General features: G+C 49.4%; 2 protein-coding genes and 1 pseudogene across 7 annotated transcripts in view; all 3 read right to left on the bottom strand.

Annotated features, from left to right (window-relative positions):
- LOC311173822 (large ribosomal subunit protein eL27-like) overlaps positions 1-21181 on the bottom strand; it is a 754061-nt pseudogene that overhangs the window by 532979 nt on the left and 199901 nt on the right. The window lies entirely within an intron of this gene.
- VAMP2 (vesicle associated membrane protein 2) lies at positions 4950-5954 on the bottom strand (the record flags this gene model as incomplete). The annotated part of the gene is made up of 3 exons (XM_084236241.1): positions 4950-5009; positions 5104-5262; positions 5754-5954. 3 exons carry the CDS (start codon positions 5952-5954, stop codon positions 4950-4952), a joined length of 420 nt encoding a protein of 139 aa, XP_084092367.1.
- Positions 19201-20730, bottom strand: TMEM107 (transmembrane protein 107; the record flags this gene model as incomplete). Of its 5 annotated transcripts, none has more annotated exons than XM_084236449.1 (5): positions 19201-19270; positions 19511-19586; positions 20204-20304; positions 20403-20470; positions 20644-20730. In XM_084236449.1, the coding sequence occupies 5 exons, from the start codon at positions 20728-20730 to the stop codon at positions 19201-19203; spliced, it is 402 nt and encodes a 133-aa protein (XP_084092575.1). The 5 variants fall into 5 exon arrangements, with proteins under 5 accessions (XP_084092575.1, XP_084092573.1, XP_084092574.1 ...); XM_084236447.1 differs by having other exon boundaries at positions 19490-19586; XM_084236448.1 differs by having other exon boundaries at positions 20204-20322.

A 21181-nucleotide genomic window follows, 5' to 3' on the forward strand; every position in this document is an offset into this window, starting at 1 on the left:
GTTCTGGGCTTGGAAAGCTCTTCCCCACCCCCCCCCAAGCCAGATAGGTTTGCAGGTACCCTGGGGAGGCAAGGGATCTGATGTCAGTGACTTTCGCCCCTCATAACTCCAGAGCTTAGCTCAGTCTCTTTCCCACAACACCAAAGCTTTCGCCGCGGAGATCACGCATTCGCCAGGCCCGCCCTCGCACCACCACTGAATTAACACCCCTCCTAACAGGACACACCATTCCAAAAAACCCAGACCGGCCGCCGCTTATCTCCCCCGACCCGAGAGCACTCACCACCCAACAAGCACACAGACTCCACAACGTCTTGGCTCCCAGACCTCAGTAACTCGGACTCGCTCCTTGAGGCCCTCCCACCGCTGGGGTCGCCACGCCCCTCAAGCTTATTGGCCTAAGGGCGCCGACCCATGCCCCGCGCCGCGTGCCGCCGCCGGGCCTCAGCACCGCCGCCATTGGCGCTGCAGACTGCCATCATCTCCTCATTGGTCCGCTTGACAGCCGGCCGCGGCAGAGCCACGTGCGGGGGGGCCGCCCTGGAGCGCTGATAGGCAATCTGACATAAGGCCACGCCCCCGCCCACTGCCGACGTTCTCATTGGCTGTGGGAACATCCGCCGACCGGCCTACATCCGTGAAGCAAATGCCGGTCCAGCCCTCCAAACTTTCTCATAGGCTGGGGGCTCGGAGCTGTAGGGTACACGTGCCGGCGGTCTCACGCGGCAACTTGTTTACCTAGAAGCTGGGGATTTTCCTTGACGACACTGTTACCCAAGACTGCGCAGCTTGCGCAGGCGCAGCAAGTGTGACCTGGACGCAGGCGCAAATTCGAGCTGCCGTGGCGTTAGGGCGGGCGCGTTACAGCCGACGGGAGAGAACGGCAGGGGGGAACCAATAGCACCCTCCGCCCTGGGACTCTGGTCCTGGGTCCCTGACGCTGGACTGTGATAATTGGGTGAAGAACTCAATGCTGCGTGCAGATAATGACGAGGAAGGTAACAGCCACCTCCTGATTGTTTTGTTTTCTCAAGAACGGGGAGACCACCTAATTTACTACCCACCGCCTCACAAATGACTAGATCCAGAAAGTTACATAATCTGTCCGAATTAACACACTAGTAAGTAACGGGGTCAAGATTTGATCCCAGGTCCCTGAAACTATAAAGAGGTCCTGGTGCATATAGAAACCCTAAACCTGTATTCAGTACATTTAGTGCAGAAAAGCCCTGAGTACTGTCTGGAATATAGTAAACCCTTAATAAATGGTGGATATTATGATTGTGTAAAGAATCACCTGGGGGCCTCTTTGGTGGTGCAAGGGGTTAAGCACCGCACTACGAGGCAATCCGCAGCCTCTGTAGCACGAGTTCGATCCCCAGCCAGCCAGGGAGCAATCCACATGGCACAGCAGACCTCTCCTGACTCGCCCGCTGCTCCTCTCAGCAGTGTACTTCAGTCAATCTGCCTGTTCTGTTCCCCACTCTGTGTCTCTGGTGAACCTCTCACCCCTGGCATCTCTGACCTGTATCCCAGCTCTTGTGTGCATAAATAAATCAATCTTAAAAAAAAAAAAAAAATCACCTGGGTCCCCAAAGCTGTTGAATTAGAACCTCCTGGGAAGGGACCTGAAAACCTATTTTTTAAAACAAACAAAACACCACCATCACCATCACCATGGGCCTTTCCGATGGTGCAGCACTGTCTCAGCGCTATGAAGCTATCCCCAGCCACTGCAGCATGTGTTCAATTCCAGGCAGGGAGCTGACCCACATGGCACAGCAGACCTTCCTGTCTCGCCTACTGCTCCCCTTAGCAGTGTATTTCAGTAAAATCTGCCTGTTCTGATTCCCACTGTCTCTGGTAAATCCCCTCACCCGCCTATATCCCAGTTCTTGTATGCATAAATAAATATAAATCTTTAAAAAATTAAAAAAAAAAAACCACCTTGGAGGCCATAGGAGCCGCTGAGTTTAGAAAACACTATCCAGGTTTCCTATACTCCTGAATCCACATACTGCACCCAGAGAGATCAACTCTTCAGAGCTTTCCCTTCATGCTCCACTCACTGTTGAAGTGCCTGGGGACCAGAATGCTAGGGTGCAGGTAGGAGCATCATGGGACCCGGAGGTTAAGGGAGTTCAGCATAGGGTCTAGAGTCACCTGTTAGACATCACAGAATGCAGAATGCCTGGATACCAGGCCATCTCTAGTCAGTTCCACACTACTCAGCTGTATCTCCCCAGAGTTGATTCTTTCAGTGATATATTTTTCTGGACTTTGGCGCTGTGCTAGCCACAACTGGGAAGAGATAGTTCACACAAACTGGTCATCTACTTCAGGATGGGATTAAATGATCACGGGAGCAGCTGCAGAGCATCTAGGAACTAAGTCTAGGGGTAGAAAGGAATAAAACAACAGAAGCATGGCCCCAAAGGAGAGGGAAAAGCTGGGGAAGTCCAGACATTATGTTCATCTGGCTGAGACACAGGGATGGCCAACATTTCCCATTATAAACTCCTGCTGCCCCATTGTGGCCACTTTGGGAATCACACTTTGCCATGCCCAAGGTCAGGTCCTCCTGCAAAGTGCAGGCCCTTCCCAATGTATCTTCTCAACCTTTCAGTTACACTTGCAAATTCAATACCCTCCCCACTGCTTAAGAAGAGACACCACCTTTATTACTCATTACACATTTATTGTACATTTTCACAATCTGGATGCGCCACAGAATTGGGGGCATGGGGTGAGGGAAGGGGGGGCAGGGGACACTGGGATAAAATGGGGGGTCTAGAACACAGCACCCCCACCCCCAGCATCTCTCCCTACCCTTTCACACTACAGCTTAGATCTCCCTGCTCCCCCTCCACACAGAAACCTTGAGTGTGGGGGGAAGAAATTTGGGGGATCCCCTCCAGTGGCAGGTTAAGGGATTGCACCCTCAGACCCCTAAAATTGTGCCATCGAAAAATACATACCCTTCCTCTATCACTTCACCTAAGGAGACAGCTTAGCCGCCCTGGAGAGGGGCAAGAATCCCCATCTTCCAGCAAGTCCCATACACACATTGGCAGTGACTAGTACCCCCACCCTGAATTCAGGGGGGCAGTCAGAGGAGCTGGGCAGTGATGGGGGCAACACCCCCCAAATTGGGGAGGAGGATTTTCAGTTCAATTCCCAGCAGGGGTGGGGCCAGAGGAGATTTCAGGCAGGAATTGGGGGGATTCTCTGCCCTGCCCCATTCCTCCCCAAGGCAGTGATGACCCCCCACACACTGGTAGCCACCTCTCCCAAGAGATCAGATTGTGGCCAACCCCCAACTCTCCTGGTGGGAGGAGGCGGAGGCAGATCAGGCAGATGGGAGGGAGGGAGACCCCATGGGAATGTCAGTTGAGTGCCCCACATGAAAACTGGGGAGCTGGAATGTGGGGAGACTCCAAGTGGCAGAATTATTGGTCCATCATAACACACTGAACTCCAAGACACTTACACACCAGCTGGGGGGGAGGGAGAGGAGAGGACAATAGGTTTGGAAAATGGGGGTAGGGGAGGCAAACTGGACTAGAGAAGGTAGGAGGAGGAGTTTCTGGGGGCCAGAACAGCCTGACTCCCCAAAAGCCCAGGCTCCCCACCACCTGCAAGTAATGTCATGCAAATGAAAGTGTGATACAAAGACCAATGGATAGTAACTCTTAAGTAAAAAAGAAACATGAGTCCAAAAATGAAGAGTGATGGAATAAAAAAGAAAGAAACCAAGAGATGTCAAAATGCAAATGAATGCTAATTAACATGCTGGAAGCTCCCAGAAGAACTTGGGATTCTTAGGACCAAGTGGGGTGAGTCTCAGAGCCTCCCAGTGATGCAAAGAAGATGCACCTAGGGAAGCCTGGACAGTTGCTTTTTGTTTTTTGTAGAAGGGGAGGGACAAGGGCATGGGGAAGGTCAGGGTGAGAGGAAGGATCAGTTAAATCCATGGGAAGGAGAGGAAGAGGGACTATTGCATAGCAGATGCAAATGAAGGAACTTGGGACTGGTCAGGGAAAGAGGGAAAGGGGATGAGGAAAAGAGAAAGGAGGTGATGGGAATTTCAGGAAGGGGTGTTAAGGACAACCGGAAAAATCTTCTAGTAATAAAACTACAAACAGACCAAATATATATAATATTATATATGTATAAATAACAGCTGGCTATTTACAGGGGGGGCACACACACGGGGACACACACACACGGATCCACGGGAGGGGGGCTGGAAGATATGGCTGAGAGGTGGAGGAGCGGCTGGGGATGGGGGAGAGGCCCTTCTCTGGGCAGGGCAGGCTCCTCAGGGATTTAAGAGCTGAAGTAAACTGTAGAGAGGGAAAGAGAAGGAAGAGGGAGCGGGGAGAAAGAGAGAAGAGAGAAAGCAGTGTATCAGGCCTGGCCCTGCTCCCATCCTCCCCACTCCCCAGTAGGCTGGCATCCCTTCCCCTCTCAGCCTCAGGTTCTCCATCTGTAAAGCAAGGGGCCTGGACAGGTGGGTTCCCATTTCTCTTCAACTCCATGGTATCTAAATGGGGTGACAGACCCCTTAACCCTCTGGCCCTCTGAAACACAAGCTCTCAAACAATAGGCTGGTTGGTTTCCTGGCCATTTCTCAAGCCTGTAGGCCTTTCCTGCTTTCCCACTCCCCAATTCCATGGTTCCCAAACTGGGGTCTCAAGTTGTAAGGATGCTCAAGGGAGCAGTGGGGATTTACTACTTTTCCTGTTTCCAAAATCTTAACAGAAATTGCCCAGAACCAGGCAAAGTGCAGGCTAAACAACATCAAACTTTTGGGCTCTAAATGAATCAGATATGCCATGGGCAGATATATGCTTTTTCCTGAATAGTAAAAACTAAGTTAATGACCTTCAAAATCCAGAATTAAGAGGGGAAACCTCTCCAGGAAAAGGGCACTAGCCACTCCTGCCTTACTCACCGATGATGATGATGAGGATGATGGCGCAAATCACTCCTAAGATGATCATCATCTAGAAGAGAGAGGGGAGAGTCAATGAGACTAACCAAGATACCCATTCACCCACCAGCACGCCTACCAGCCTTCTCATTTGCTTCCACCCTTACCTTGAGGTTTTTCCACCAGTATTTGCGCTTGAGCTTGGCTGCACTTGTTTCAAATTGGGAGGCCCCCGCCTGGAGTGCATCCGCACGGTCATCCAGCTCCGACAGCTTCTGGTCCCGTTCCAGGACCTTGTCCACGTTCACCCTCATGATATCCACCACCTGGAGGAGAGGCCAACAAGGGTGTACCAAGGACCCCCTCAACAAGGGCACTCTCCAACATGGGCCCACACAGGGAACACCCTGATGCTGCCAGGCTAACATGCCAAGGACACACACAGAACATGCCTAGCACACCAGGGGACACACAAGGAGCACATATCTAAGGTATGCTGACAGACATGTCAGGTGTCATAGCAGCACCCTCTTTTTATTGAGCTTCAAGCAGCCTGTCCTCACCAGTGCACACCTGTCAAGGGCGAAAGACCCCAGGCCAGCCAGGCTGACTAACACTAGAATGCCCACTGACAGGGAAGGGGCATGGTGACATGGTGTGTCTTTGACCCAGAACTTATTAACGTGAACTGCCATCACTGCCCACCCAAGAAAGACCCCCCCCACCCCAGACCAGTTTGCCAAACCTCAGGTTCCTTCCCACTGTCTTTAATACCGCCCCCACCCCCCCCCACACACACACACAGACACACACTCACCTCATCCACTTGGGCCTGGGTCTGCTGCAGCCTCCTGTTACTGGTGAGGTTTGGAGGGGGTGCAGGGGGACCTCCCTCCCCAGCCGGAGCCGCAGGGGGGGCGGTGGCAGCGGTAGCCGACCTGAGGGGAAGGGACAGATTAAGACCTAAGGCAGAAGCCTCGGGTCCAGCAGCCAGGACTCCGCCCATCCGCCTGTCCATCCATCCGTCCCTCCCTCCCTTCCCGGGAGGAAGGCCACCCGATGGGATGGGAAGCCTGGATTCCGCCCGGCCTCACCACTCAGAAGCTGCGTGACCTTGAGTGAAGTCCCCCTCCCCCCTCCAGGCCTCAGTTTCCCCTACTGTCAAATGAGAGCGACCTCACTGACACAGTGCAGGGTCCACCCAAAATGACTAGCGGCAGCAATGACAGGGGCGGGGCGGGCACACGTCGGGTCGGCTCGCCCCCGGGTCACCGCCCGCGCGTCCAGCGCGGGAAGCGGAGCTCTCCGGCCGCCGGCGCGAAGTCACGGGCGCCGGCCTGGCCTCCGGGCGCGGGGAGCGCGGGGAGGCGCGGGCCAAACCCCGCGCACTCCCGGGACCCAGTCCCATGGGCCGCGGCCAGCGCCGGGAAATGCGGTACGAACGCAGGTGGCCGACTCACATGGCGGGGGAAGCGGGCGGAGGACTTGGCAGCGACAGTGATGGCAGCGGCGGCGGCGGCGGCTCGCGCTGGCTCCGACTGGCGCTGGCTGCCCGGGACGGGAAGATGGCGGCCGCGCGTCACCCACATCCGGGCACTGCGGGAGGGGGCGGGGCTCCGCGGGCGAGTCGTCGGGAGCCGGGCCGCGGGGGCGGGGCGAGGCCGGGCCGGGCCCTCGCTCGGCGGCGCTGCGGCCTGTCGGCTCGGTGCCCCCGCGCTTCCCGCGGCTCTCCTGAGTCCGCGGCCTGACTGCTGCGGCTTCCTCACGCGCACTGCCACCCGTGCCTGACCGCAGCCCTCACGGCCGCCCCCATGCCTCTCCCACCTGCCTCTTACCCCAAGATATGTCCTCCCTCCCCCGTGAAACCTGTGAATCCGTGCGCACTCAGCTCAAGGACTCCACCTGCGCGCAGGTCCCGACGCCCTTGGGATGGGGGTGGGAAATCAGAAGGGGTAAATGCAAAACCCCTGGGCAATGCAGGAACTCTGCAGCTGTGGGGGAGTGGCAGGATATGGGCCCCAACCCACCACCCCGCAGATGGAGGTCTCAGAGGAGCTCTGGGGGCCCTGGTCATCTGGGTAGGAGTAGGAGAGTATGAGAGAGAGAGATGAGGCAGGCTCTCCCCTCCCCTCAACTCAGTGAAAGCTGCCCCTCCTCACAAGCTGGAGTTCGGTCCAGGGGTACTTGTCAAGCCAGAATGAGACCCGAATAAGGTAGGGCAAGCTGAGGACCCCGGGGAGAAGGACAGAAAGCTGGCCTGGGCAGCAGTACTTGGCAGCTGCAGAGGGCTCAACCTTTGGTCCGGGGTGCAGGGCCTGGGCTGAAAGGACTGGCTTTTTTTTTTTTTTTAGGACAGTAGGCAAAGACAGCACCTACTGTACCCAGGTTAGTTGTTACTATTTTACATGAGGATTAACCTCATAGATGTCACCTTGGACCGTTCCAGTCCTTACTTTGGACCCAAAATATATTACATATGTAGGCACTAAATATATAATTGTTAAATGACTTACTCTGGAACACGGTAGGAAATGGCCCCTCCTGTCCCTCACTGGTCTCCTTTTTGGTCTCTAAACAGACTCAACTATACACATCCACTCAGCTCATTCTTAGCAGGCCAGACACCTCCTGGAGAAGATGGGACCAGGTGAGATGTCCATTAGGTGGAGTGAGTCCAAGAAGGCCTCAAGAGTAAAGACAGAGGTGCTTTAGGGGAAGCCTAATAGCCCTTCAGTGGGGGGTGCCACTGCTTCCCTAGCAGGAGGGAGGGGCTGATGGTAGCATTGGTCTCTGACACAAACAGGACCCAGCTTCTTCCCTCCCACACTCAGGCTTCCCAAGGCCTCTGGGTGTGAGAACCTCCCCCATGCAGTGCCCCATCCCCTCCCAGCAGAAGCTGGGGGACAGGCTCTGTCACCAGAGGTGTCATTTCCCTGCTGTCTGGGGGAGGTGAGAGAGCAGGGAGCTGTGTTGGGTGTGGGGACTCAGCACATCTAAGATAAGATGCTCTCAGTTCCCTTCCCTGAGGAGCAGTCACTTCCCTGGTCTTTGTGCACTGACACAGAATGCCTGTCGGCTCAGCCTGTGTGAAAAGGTATCTTAGATCCATCTGTGGGGTGCTAACTCTTTTGGCCCTGAGACTACTTCCTAGCTAGAGAACAAAGATGCCAGTTCCAAACTTTTACGTTCGAAAGTCTCATTGTCTGGGTAGGTAGAGGTTGGAAGGAGATACAAACAGGAGTCCAAACCACACCCCCCTCTAACCGCCCCACCTACATACACACACATACTCACACTAGCAGGGGAGTAGTTAGTGGAAGGCCAGGGAAGATGTTATATGCTAGTTAGGTGTGGTCTGCATTTTCCCTAATGATGGAAAGGGACAGAACCTAGAATAAATCTGGGGCGCCAAGGCCAAATGAAAAGCTGGCACACTACTATTATGAGTGGATCCTGGGGGCAGCAGGAAAGAGTAGAATATGATCCATGGAGGTGGGGATGCGGGGTTTATCTTGTTGAGAGAAGAGAGGACTCTCACCGAGCAGCCCCTTCCCACTTACCCCACCTGTGCTGTGGTGCTGAAGAACGCCCCAATATTTAGATCAATGATGGAGGCAGGAGAAGGGTGGGATGAGTTCCCTGGAAATGAATAAGAAAATGTTTTCTGCTAGCCAGGTAGGATAGAGAAACAAAAGGAGGTAAACTGAACTAAAGACAGACTCAGAAATTGGCGTTACTGAGATCAGGAACCTATGTTTACCTACTTCAGGTTGGCAGCTGATGGGCTCCACTTTCAAGGCTCATTCAAAGGATGTGGGAGGGGGCCCAAGTTCATTTCTAATAAGCACCTCTAGTGATTCTGATATAGACAATATGGAGAAAACCTTTATAAAAGGCCTTTTTTTATTGTTTTTACAACTGACTTAGAACTTGAGGTAGAAGGGGACTGGATCACCCACTCATGAACTTGCTGCATCCACATGAGTCAAACCCAACCAAGCTAGTGATTAATTTCAGAGACCTTTGTGTCCCTCAACGCTGCTTGTTAAAGAAAAGGCCTTCTAATTACGGAGAGAAGTGGGCCCTTGGGAATGCTGCCTGCAGTGGGGGTGTAGAGCCTAGCCCTGCCATGGTGCAATCAGCGGCTCAAACCCTGCGACCTCTGACTGACTGCAGGGTCCAGAAGGCTCTGGGGGCTGTCTGCCAAGCCCTGGGTTTCTGGAGGGAAGAGAAACTACCAGGGACCTACTGTGTGCCAGAGGCTTTAGATGGACTGCCACATGCATTTTATAATCACACACACAATGTGACTGCATCTTCTTAAGAATATTAAAATGGGACCTCCCCTGTGGCGTAGCAGTTGAGTGCTGCGTTGCGAAGCTGTCTGCAGCACCGGTTCGATTCCCCGCATGCCAGGGAGAAACCCACATGGCGGGGCAGACCTCTCCTGACTCGCCCGCTGCTCCCCTCAGCCGTGTCTTAGGTCCATCTACCTGTTCTGCTCCCCACTCTGTCTCTGGTGAATTCTCTCACCCTCCCGCACTTCTGACCTGGACGCCAGTTCTTGTATAAATAAATAAATAAATCTTTAAAAAAAAAAGAATATTAAAATGGGGCCCCCCTGGGGGTGCAAGGGCTTAAGACGCAACCTATGAAGCCATCCACAGCCACTGCAACTCGAGTTCTATCCCCAGCCAGGGAGCTACCCACATGGCACAACAGATCACTCCTAGTTCGCCCCACTGCTCCCCTCAGCAGTGTATTTCAGTTGATCTGCCTCTTCTGTTTCCCACTCTGTCTGTGATGAATTCTCTCACCCTCCACACCTCTGGCCTGTACCACAGTTCTTGTTGCATAAATAAATAAATCTTTTTTAAAAAGAATATTAAAACATTAGCTATAAAGCTGAGGTTCCCTTGGCCACCCCCCAACTCATTTGTCTTTTTGTTTCACTTTCTGGAAGTTTCCATGCATCCCCTTTGGGGGGGGGGGGTAGGGTTTTGCTCTATTTTCTTTTCCATTTCCAAAATGCAATATATTTTCTAATCTCCCTGAGGATACCAATTCTATTTTTCAATTTCAATATTAGATTTTAATCTAGGTAATAGGTAACACAATCAAAACCCAAAAGGTACAGAAGAATATACAGTGAACCCTGCTTTGCACTGCTCAGGATCCCTACCTGACACAGCCACTGTCTCCAGTCTTATAATTTTTTAGAATGGTGGGGCCAGAGACAAACATACATATAAATACTTTTTTAAAAAATACAAATGTGAGGGCCTCCCTGGTGGTGCAGCGGTTGAACTCCGGGTTGCAGCCTCTGCAGCGCCGGTTTGATCCCCGGCCACAGGGTGAGGGTCCCACATGGCGCGCAGACCTCTCCTGCCGCCCGCTGCTCCCCCCAGCAGTGTATTTCGTCACTCTGCCTGCTCTGCTCTCCCCTCTGGCTCTGGTGAATTCTCTCACCCTCCCGCGCTTCTGACTGTACCCAGTGCTTGTATAAATAAATAAATAAATCCTTAAAAAAAAAATACGAATATGAACAGACTATATATAGAGGGTTCCTTTTTTTTTGACTTTCCAATTATAGTGATTTTTTTTCCTTATGCTCTCTAGCATCTTTGTCTCTTCTGTATTTTTCTTGGATTTTTTTGTTGTTGTTGTTTCTAATATGTGGAAGGAGTCTCTTTCATTTTGGAGGCTTTCCTCGAATAGCTACCAGTTCTTGGCTCTATGTTCATACTTACAGAGAGCCAGCCACCAACAGGCTGATTGGAAACTGCAGTGTGGGGCACTTTTCATTGATGGTAGAAACCTTTACACAGAGACCTCCAAAAAGTGATAGGTGGGAGACTTTCTCTGGGGACATTCCTTCCTTTGAGAGAATATCCTCCATTTTCCATTCCCTACCTTGATGCAAAGGAGGGTGGGTAGATATTAGGGCCAAGGTTCCTGTTTCCAGCCTCAGGACCTCTCAGCTGGGCTTGGTGTCCCCAAATCCAAAGCCTCCCCCAAAACGAGCATGTGAGGAATGGTGGTGTGTATAATTCAGGTGTCAGGGGTCTTGACACTTTGTCACAGACTCGCAGCCACCCCTGAGTTCAACCAGGCCCTGCCCTGGAATCTGAGAGCCTCCTGGATCTTCCAGCATTGTGCTCTGATTCCACATGGCACAGCAGACCTCTCCTGTCTCGCCCGCTGCTCCCCTCAGCAGTGTATTTCAGTCAGTCTGTCTGTTCTGTTCCCCGCTTAGTCTCTGGTGAATCCTCTCACCCCTGTTGCTGGATAGAACAAGCAAGGCCTATGTCCAGACTCCAAAACCTTCTTGGAATCTTTGTGTGATGCTGTCTTCTCCCCGCTGGTCTCTTAACCCTTGTAGATTTATGCCTCTTTGAGTCCCCTCCTGTTATTTTCTAGGTTTTGAAAGGGAAAAGACAAACGCTCAAGGCTGATCTTCCACGTTTAGCCAGAAGTCTTACTGCAGTTTAGTTCTTCAAAAACCAGGGTTTATGTTATTTTCTTTTATTTTTGCTATTACAACAGTACTTTAAGGAATGTTGTAAATATCTCCCATGATCAAGGTATTGATTGTCTTGGCTTTATATTTGGGTAAATGTATCTTCTGAGAAATGCCTTGATGGGGTCCCTTCATTCATTTATGTATGTATGTATGTATGTATGTATGTATTTGTTTGTACAAGCACTGGATACAGTCAGAAGCGCGGGAGGGTGAGAGAATTCACCAGAGCCAGAGTGGGGAACAGAACAGGCAGACCAATGAAATACACTGCTGAGGGGAGCAGCGGGCATGGCAGGACAGGTCTGTGCCATGTGGGACCCTCACCGGCAGCCAGGGATCGAACCAGCGCTGCAGAGGCTGCGGGCAGCTTCGCAGCCCACTACTCAACTGCTGCACCACCAGGGGAGGCCCTGGGGTCCCTTTATTGATTAATCAAGTTTTGTTTATTTTTTTCATACAGTAGTATCTTTTAAATTTTTGTGTGTAAACATAATATACATATATAAAGTGTTTTCTTTTTAATATGTGTAGTTCTCCCTGCATGAGTACCAAGCACAGTGCCAGAAACAAGACAGGGAAATGAATAATAAATGATGATGAACTACCAGCTCAGTGGGGAGTGTTTTTAAGAAAGAACCCAGGGCATCCCTGGTGGCACAAGGGATTAAGCACAGCACTGTGAGGCTATCCACAGCCACTGCAGCACAAGTTCAATCCCCTGCTGGCTAGGAAGGTGACCCACATGGTGCAGCAGACCTCTTCTGACTCGACTGCTGCTCCCCTCAACAGTATATTTCAGTCAATCTGCCTGTTCTGTTCCCCACTCTGTATCTGGTAATTCCTCTCACCCCCGCATCTCTGGCCTGTACCCCAGTTCTTGTATGCATAAATAAATAAATCTTTAAAAATAAATAAATAGGGCCTCCCCGGTGGCACAGCGGTTGAGCGCTGGGTTGCGAAGCTGCCCGCGGCCTTTGCGGCGCCGGTTCGATCCCCGGCTGCTTCCCAGCCACCGGAGGAGGGTCCCGCATGGCGCGCAGACCTTTCCTGCCGCCCGCTGCTCCCCTCAGCAGTGTACCTCGGTCCTTCTGCCTGCTCTGCTCCCCACTCTGGCTCTGGTGAATTCTCTCACCCTCCTGCGCTTCTGACTGTACCCAGTGCATGTATAAACAAAAACAAGCAAACAAATAAAGAAAGAAAACATGCCTCTATAAAAATAAATAAATAAATAAATAAATAAATAAATAAATAAATAAAAGAGAACCCAGCATAGCAGGCAAATGGATTGTTAGTGGTGGACTCCCAGACACCTACTTGGAGAGGATGGGTTTGGGTTGAACTGGGTGCCCAGTGTTCCTGTGAGGACAGCCCTGGTTACTTGCTACCAGTCTGGTGAGATAGCCAGCTCCTGTCACTGCAGCAAGGCAGTGTGGGTGTGGGCAGTGGGGAAGCAACATGCCAGAGCTCAGTGTGGGTGGGAAAATCCTGTGGGACTGGGAGCCTGGGGTGCCTCCTTGCCTCAAACCCTCACTCGCCCACCTTCCATTCATTAGAGATTTACTGTTGTTAATAAACTCCTCTATTTGGGAGAGGAAACAGATAGTGTGTTATTTCCCTCCTCACATGCCAAGCCCACAGCCTGGCTGGTACTACTTCTAGCCCCAGCTCCCCACATCTGCAAGGTGTCCTCTAGCAGATGACTTCTCCTTGGGCCTCATTGTGCTTCTTTGTTAAATGAGGGCTTTTTCATTCTCCAGTGTCTGGTCCCTTGCAAACATCAGTTGCCACCATAATACACAAGAAAAGAGATCAGTGAAACCTGGCAGATGTGTCAGTTATGCCTCAGTAAAGCAGAAAAAAAAATCATCGTGATTCTTGATGGATGTAATGATCAAAACATTTGCCAACACAACTTTAAACTAAAAAAGGAGAATCTGAGGGCTCACATAACTGGAACATGACTGAAACAGCAGGATCCAGGTGCACCGATGACATCACTGGGGAGCTGTTTCTCAGTCTCTGCCAGCCAGCCTCTGACTTAGCTTCATTTCCAGACAGGGAACATAAACAGCTGCAGACCCATATTCTTTTAAAAATGGTACCGTTTGTATGTTTTCTTTTTAAGTGTATGTGGTTAAAAATTCCAAAAGTTCAAAAGAGCAGATGGAGAAAATCTCTCACCCACCCAGCCTTCTGCCCCTCACAACCAGTTCTCCTACTTGTTCGTGCCTCCTTCCAAGATGTTCTGTGCACATGGCTTTCCACTTTTTTGTACAAATGGAAACAGACCATGTGAACTATGTGAAAGATTCTGCAATTTATTTTTGACATTTATTGTACAGGTGGTTCTATAGTGTATACAATTTTTTCCCCCTGACTGCATAGTATTACACTGTAACACAGCTTAACCAATCCCTGTTGACAGGCTATTTTTTTCCCTTTTTTTTTTTTTTTGCAAGCAGAGCTGTAAAAAATAATCTACAAAGGGCCTCCCTGGTAGCACAAGGGGCTAAGTTGCAGCACTATGAAGCTGTCCGCAGCCACTGCAGCACGAGTTCCATTCCTGATCCCCAGCTGGGGAACTGACTCACATGGCACAGCAGACCTCTCCTGTCTCACCCGCTGCTCCCTCAGCAGTGTGTTTCAGTGGATCCACCTGTTCAGTTCCCCACTCTGTCTCTCCTGCATCCTCTCACACTCCCCCACCTCCTGCCCTGCACCTCTGGCCTGTATCCCAGTTCTTGTATGCATAAATAATTTTTTTTTATTTTTATAGATTTATTTAATTATACAAGCACTGGATACAGTCAGAAGTGCGGGAGGGCGAGAGAATTCACCAGAGCCAGAGCGGGGAACAGAACAGGCAGACTGATGAAGAAGTACACTGCTGAGGGGAGCAGCGGGCAGGAGAGGTCTGCGCGCCATGTGGGACCCTAGCCCTGTGGCCAGGGATTGAACCGGCTCTGTAGAGGCTGCGGGCAGCTTCGCAGACCAGCACTCAACCGCTGCGCCACCAGGGAGGCCCTAGATAAATCTTTAAAAAAAAAAAAAAAAAAAATCTGCACATTGGGCCTCCCCCGTGGCGCAGCGGTTGAGCGCTGGGTTGCGAAGCTGCCCGCAGCCTCTGCAGCGCCAGTTTGATCCTCGGCTCCTCCCCGGCCGAGGGTCCCACATGGCGCGCAGACCTCTCCTGCCGCCCGCTGCTCCCCTCAGCAGTGTACATCGGTCCTTCTGCCTGCTCTGCTCCCCGCTCTGGCTCTGGTGAATTTTCTCATCCTCCCGCACTTCTGACTGTACCCAGTGCTTGTATAAATAAATAAATCTTAAAAAAAAAAAAAGAAGGTATAAAAAAAAATCTGCACATTCCCACTTCACCTAAGTGCTAATTCCTAGCTCAGAGGATATGGGTATTTGTAATTTTGATGGATATTGATGTATTGACAAATTGCTCCTTGAATATGTTATTGATTTTTCCTCCCATCAACAAACAATTGAGACCAATTTATCTGACTCACACCCTTCCCTGTTCTAAAATGTTTTGGTTGGGACATGTGCACAGAGTACATGTGCACAGATTCTGTGCAAAGACTTCTTCCCAGCCTTTCAGGTTTGTTTTCCTGCCCTTTCGGGCCCAAGGTCTCCTCCTCCAGACCCTCTGTCTGGCCAAGAAGCACCCCAGCCTGACTCCCTTTGTATTTACTGGAGCCAGTGGTGCTGGAACAGAGGCTTCATGTCATGAGTCTGGCTTTGTTTAATCCAGATGTCAGTCGGGACAGAAGGAATAACCCAGAGCCCTGGAACAAACTGGCTCCCAATGATCAATACCAGTTCCACATAGTGAATGTAGATGACAGCAAAGTGAAGAAGGTCCAGGCTTGTAAATATAACTTTTCACTCTACAGCTGCTTAAAATGAAGGTCTTCCAGAAGCCATCTGCACACTTTTCTACTTAACCAGGAAATATTTCCCCTCTAAATGCACAAAATTATGTTGATGTGTTGTGTTGGGGTTTACACAGATTGATAAATATCTGAAACTTAAAAAAAAGTTTTGATCATTACATTACAAATGTAAGTTAAATATGATTTGTCTTTCTCTTATGGTAAATGAGATTCATCATTTTTTCATATATTTGAGAGTTCTTTATATTTCTATTTCTGTGAAATGTCTGTATAATTTTTTTGTTTCTTTTTTGGGTTGTTGGCATTTTTCTTTTCTTAAATACACTGCTGAGGGGAGCAGTGGGCAAGTCAGCAGAGGTCTGCTGTGCCATGTGGGTTGCTCCCCAGCTGGGGATCGAACTCATGCTGCAGTGGCTGCAGGCAGCCTCATAGGTTGCATCTCAACCCCTTGCACCACTAGATTTAAAAATCTTTTTTTTTAAGATTTATTTATTTATGCATACAAGAACTAGGGTACAGGCCAGAGGTATGGGGATGAGTGGATTCACCAGAGACAGAATGGGGAGCAGAACAGACAGATCTACTGAAATACCCTGCTGAAGGGAGCAGCAGACAAGACAGGAGAGGCCTGCTGCACCATGTGGATAGCTCCCTGGCCAGGGATCAAACTCCTGCTGCAGTGGCTGCCAATAGCTTTGTAGTGCTGCGACTTAACCTCTTGTGCTACCAGGAAGGCCCACAATCCTAGCTCTTTATATACATTTCTGCAATTCTAACCTTTTCCTCCCATCTTTTTCCTTTAAAACCCCCATAAAAGTAGACTCTACTGGGACAGGATTTAGGCTGACACCTGGGTTTGTGCTTACCAATTTGCAAATTGAAGACACAACCTCCCCAGTAAGTGCTCATTTCATTTTAGCTTTATCATGTTTTCCTGGTCAACATAACCCAGGCCTGGCTCCCTACCTTACCTTGGTCCCATAATCTTACTCTGGGCTAGGACTCATATGAAAGAGCCAAGATTCAGTAGCATCTAGTTGGTTTGAAGATAAGAAGTCAAGTCACCCATTTAAGGGACAAGTGGAGGAACAACTTGGTAATATAGCCCCTCCAACTACAGTACACTGTAGATACTCAGTATTTATTAGCTAAGCCTGAGAAGATACAGGCAGAACACTAGGAGGTAAACCAGAGGTACCATTTTTCAAAAGCCAAGGGAGAAATACTTCAAAAGAGGAGAGTGGTCAAACATGCTAGAAAGAAGGCAAGCCAAAGTCTAAGAAGTGACTGCTGAAGTTAGGGACAAGATGATGAGCAGTTTCTTGGGATGGTAGGGTAGGCATATGCTGGTAAATGTTGAACAATCAACTCCCCCCAAAAAACTATGCATTTATGTCTGTACATAAGATCATTATAAATTTTAATGATTTAAAGGATGTGTAACAGTACTTACAAATAATAATAAAATACACAATAGTCTTTAATATAAATTCCACTCTTGTATCCATGACTTCATAAACGGAGTTGTATACTAACTGTAAGTGTAGTTCCAACATGAATGTTGCTTGACATTTTTACTTACATTTTTGAGTGAGATAAAAATGAAACAATGTAGGTATGTTCGAACTTCACTGGTTCCTCAAGGCTTTGAGTTGTCTTCTTTACTGAATTTGATAATAGTTTCCAAATACTGGGAGACTATTTCCTCAAAATTTTGGTTGCTCATAATATAATAGTTACAGAGATGTCCTATAAGTTGAATCTATATTTTAAACATTTTCTCCATCATTTTATTAAATCTATACAACAAAGCCTGATATGGAGCATTTGCCAATTTCTGTGGTGAAAATACTCCCACCAAGGCCAATTTCAATCTACCAACTTGATGTCAATAAAGGAGTTGGGGGCTTCCCTGGTGGCGCAAGGGGTTAAGATGCAACCTATGAAGCTATGCGTAGCCACTGCAGCATGAGTTAGATCCCGGCCTGCCAGGGAGCAATCCACATGGTGCAGCATACCTCTCCTGACTTGCCCGCTGCTCCCCTTAGCAGTGTATTTCAGTCAATCCGCCTGTTCTGTTCCCCACTGTCTCTGGTGAATCCTCTAACACACACCCCCACATCTCTGGCCTTTACCCCAGCTCTTGTATGCATAAATAAATAAATCTTAAAAAAAAAAAATAAAGGAGTTGGGAGAGATACACAGTAGTACATCATTAGGTAGTATTTCTACCATACAGATACCATGAATATAAATCTTCTCAAGACACACAAAGGTATAGTAAAATAATCAGGAATGAATTTTGAGTATTTATTAACTCTGTTTTTAAATGTAGTTTAATTATAAGTTTACATAATTTTTGATAGTAGCTTGCTCACAATGTTTCTAAAAAATAAAAGGTGAGCTTTCACAAATTGGTGAAATACGTCACTGGGTGGGAGTGAAAGCAAGACTGAAGTGGGATGCGACTTCCTGATCAAGCCTCTAATCCCTGAGAACATTCATCCCATGTGACATTGTAGAATTTTAGATTATTGTGATTTGTTTGTATAATACTCAATAGCATGTATGTCTTAATAATCTCCTTTTGAACTTGTTCTTGTCATGTGCTAACCGGCAGAAGTACAGTGTTCTCATTAGATAGTAACTGAACAACAGGGGAGCTTTACCAGGTCCCAGGGAGTCCTCTCACTCCCAGCAAGTGACCCTTCTTGCTATGGTAAAATGAGAGGCTTAATATTTGTGACAACAAAGATGACAGACATTAGCGATTACTTTATAGAAAACCAATGACAGTTAAAATGACTTTCTTGCTCCTTTAAGCTTTTGAAGTAAAAAACGCTAACGAATAACCAAAGTTATGGTGTGAAAACACAAACAAGACTAGACATCTGTAAAGGATCATAACTATGTCAGAAAAAGAAACCCACTGACACTTCCTAACCACGAAACTGAAAGAGGAGCTCCTACAGAAAGCTAACGCCCCCTATGCTGAAATCAAAAAAGACGCCTGCAAAATCACTTCACAAAACGAACAGCTATTTTCCCTCAAGCCGCTCACAAGACAAATTCTAACAGTCACCAGAAATTTAAAATGCAAAGATCGTCAGGAAGAATCAGAAAGGAGCAACCAGGGTGTTGCAAGCCCTGGTCACGCAGAGACGCTAATCACGAATCATGCGAGCTCCAATCATCATATTCTATCTGCCCTCCCGAAGGAGGAACAGGTAAGGATTATCCTACCTGACGATAGTGCGCGTTTGTGTAGCGATCCGCACCCCGTGAACAAGATTCCGCTAACAGCTAGGGTGAGTACATAACTTGTTACTCCGAGCAAGCTAAAGTAATTTAGATTCTTCCATTCCTGTTTCTACATTGTTGCAGCTCTTTAAAATATGTTTTCTTTTCCATTTGGCACTCGAGAAGGGACAAACAAATTCCTCCCAGAATACTCCACTCACTTCCGAAATCGCTACTTTAGCCATAAATGCTACTTTATTTACATGTCTCCGCCCATCCTCTTCCGCCAGCCATCTACCGTAATACCCAAAATAAAAGCGATACCTAGTGTCTTTCTGCCGCAGTGGAAAACATCCTTCCGTTTCTCCAGTAGTTTGGTCTCCTGAAATTTTTATATCTTGATCGTACTATAAAATATAATTTATTACAAATGACTAAATAAAAATCTGATAATCCCAGAGAGTTTATCCTAACACTGCTGTCCTCCAACAAATGCAGTTGTAGAGGGAGAGTCGAAGCTGATGCATTCTTTCTTCCAGAAACGATGACTGGTCCTTCCCTCCTCCAGCCTGGATCCCTCCGTTCCCGTAGTAAGATGATCAGAAAGGTTTCTTTTTCAGCCCAAAGACGCTGACGAATAATGCCATTTCAGTGATAGCTGGGAGGGCACTGCAGAAGATACATGGTGGTTTCAGGGACCCTTCCAAAACAACAACAATAACAAACAAATTCCCAGACCAGATATCACACCACAAAGTACAGCTGGAAGATTGGGAAACTTCAAAAGCTACAGGATGCTGAGTGGATCTGATATCTCAGACATGGAGTACAGGGCTGGGTTGGGGAAAGCTTCAAATTTAAATAACCTTACCCCATGCGCTACTGTACCTGCAGAAGGCAAAAATGTACCAGTATGTGGTGCACTCCCAGCGCTCGAATATGAAAAAGGACAGGGCCACCGACGCACTACAATGAGCCCCAATGGCTTGGAACACACCAGAGTCAAGGAAAGACTTTGGCTAGATTGGTAGGGGTGGGGTGGAATAGGTCAGTGGTGGGGTTGACATCTACATTCAGTTTCACCTTTTGCTCTCTTACCATATTCCAAAGGCCAGAGCTGGCAGCCTTGTCCTCCGAGTATTAGGACAGCCATGTGGGTAGAGGCTGAGTCTTCACAGCTGGGACCCCCAGGCTATCCCTAGCCCCAAACCCTGAATCACCCTCCAGCATCCTGGTCTACAACTCAAGTGCTAAGAGCTTTCCCTAATCCAGCTTTGTCTCTTCTGAGTTCCCAGTGTTTTATGTCTTCACACTCTCTTATAGCACAGTGCATGTAACAATGAATTACAGATGTCTGTGGCCTGCCTCTTCCACAATGTAGAAAACTTCATGCTACTCCCATTTGGAAATCTCCAGAGCCTGTTGTATAAAAAAATGTGCAAAGATTGTATTAAATCTTCTGCAAATTGCCTCGGAACCTCTTCAAACTGGAGAGATTCTCGCTGTGTAGGCAGACACTACTATGCCAGAAAAGTTTAATGTTCAAAGAGAGTTATCATGGAAATGGATCATGTGGGAAAGGTGCACAGGCAGAAAGGATACAGATGAGACTCTGGGTGCTGTTGAACATGGAAACTCCTGAGAAGAAACCAGCTAGCTCCACTGCAAAGAGGCCCAAGGTGACAGAGAGCGCTACCACCAACCTGCAGAGAGGAAGGGGGTTGGCTCAAGTCTTCTGAACTTCTAAGACCCCTCCACTCCCACTACTGCTTAATTCTACCATCCCGCCCTAAGTGCTCACTGAATGTCCTGCTTCTCATACTCCTCTGGGGTGAACGTAAGAGGCAGGCAGGCCTGGATGTTGCTGTCCTGGGAAAACGAAGAGGAAGAGAAGTGAAAGAGGGGCAGGCTGCAGGGCAGGTCTGGGGGCAACGGGGGTTGGGAAGACCCGACCCGGCGTGTCTCAGGGGAAGGGGCAGGGTGGGGCTGGGACCACCCAGAGGTGGGATAGATGAAGGGAAAAGGATGGTCTAGGGTCTTACCCGGGACCAGAATAAGGTGATAACGACCACCAGGTGTGCCAGGAGCGTCAGGAAGCGAGAGGGCACGAGCCCCGAGATCTGGCCCATGGCCTCGAGCAAAGGCCGTGATCTCTGGGGCTGGAAGTTCTGATATGGCCACTCCTGAAGTCTCCTAGGATAGCAGGCAAAAAATTCGACAAAAGCCTCCTTCCCGCTCGCGCAGGCACCGCCCAGTTGCCTTGACAACCACGTAAGTGGACACTACGATCAGATCTCTGAAAATCTCGCGAGAGCAGAATACGCCTGCGCAGTGGGCCTCGGGGAGAGGACGGGGCTGGAGTCCTGTTATGGGTGGGTTCCTGTCCTCACTGCCTCTGCCTAGTGCGCTGCCGAGCGGCCGGCCCCTGAGCGTGTGCGGTGTGGCGCTGCTCGCACTGCCGAATCTGCCCACGCAGGCCCGCTGAACGGACACTTGCCTTGCCCTAGCCCGGGCCTCCCGTAGCTCCCGGGAGGCGCACTCCAGGAGCTGCTTAGCCCCCAGCCCCCGCTGCGTTGCCCC

The sequence above is a fragment of the Talpa europaea genome, assembly GCF_964194135.1.
Source record: "Talpa europaea genome assembly, chromosome: 7".
NCBI classification, from domain to species: Eukaryota; Metazoa; Chordata; class Mammalia; order Eulipotyphla; family Talpidae; genus Talpa; species Talpa europaea.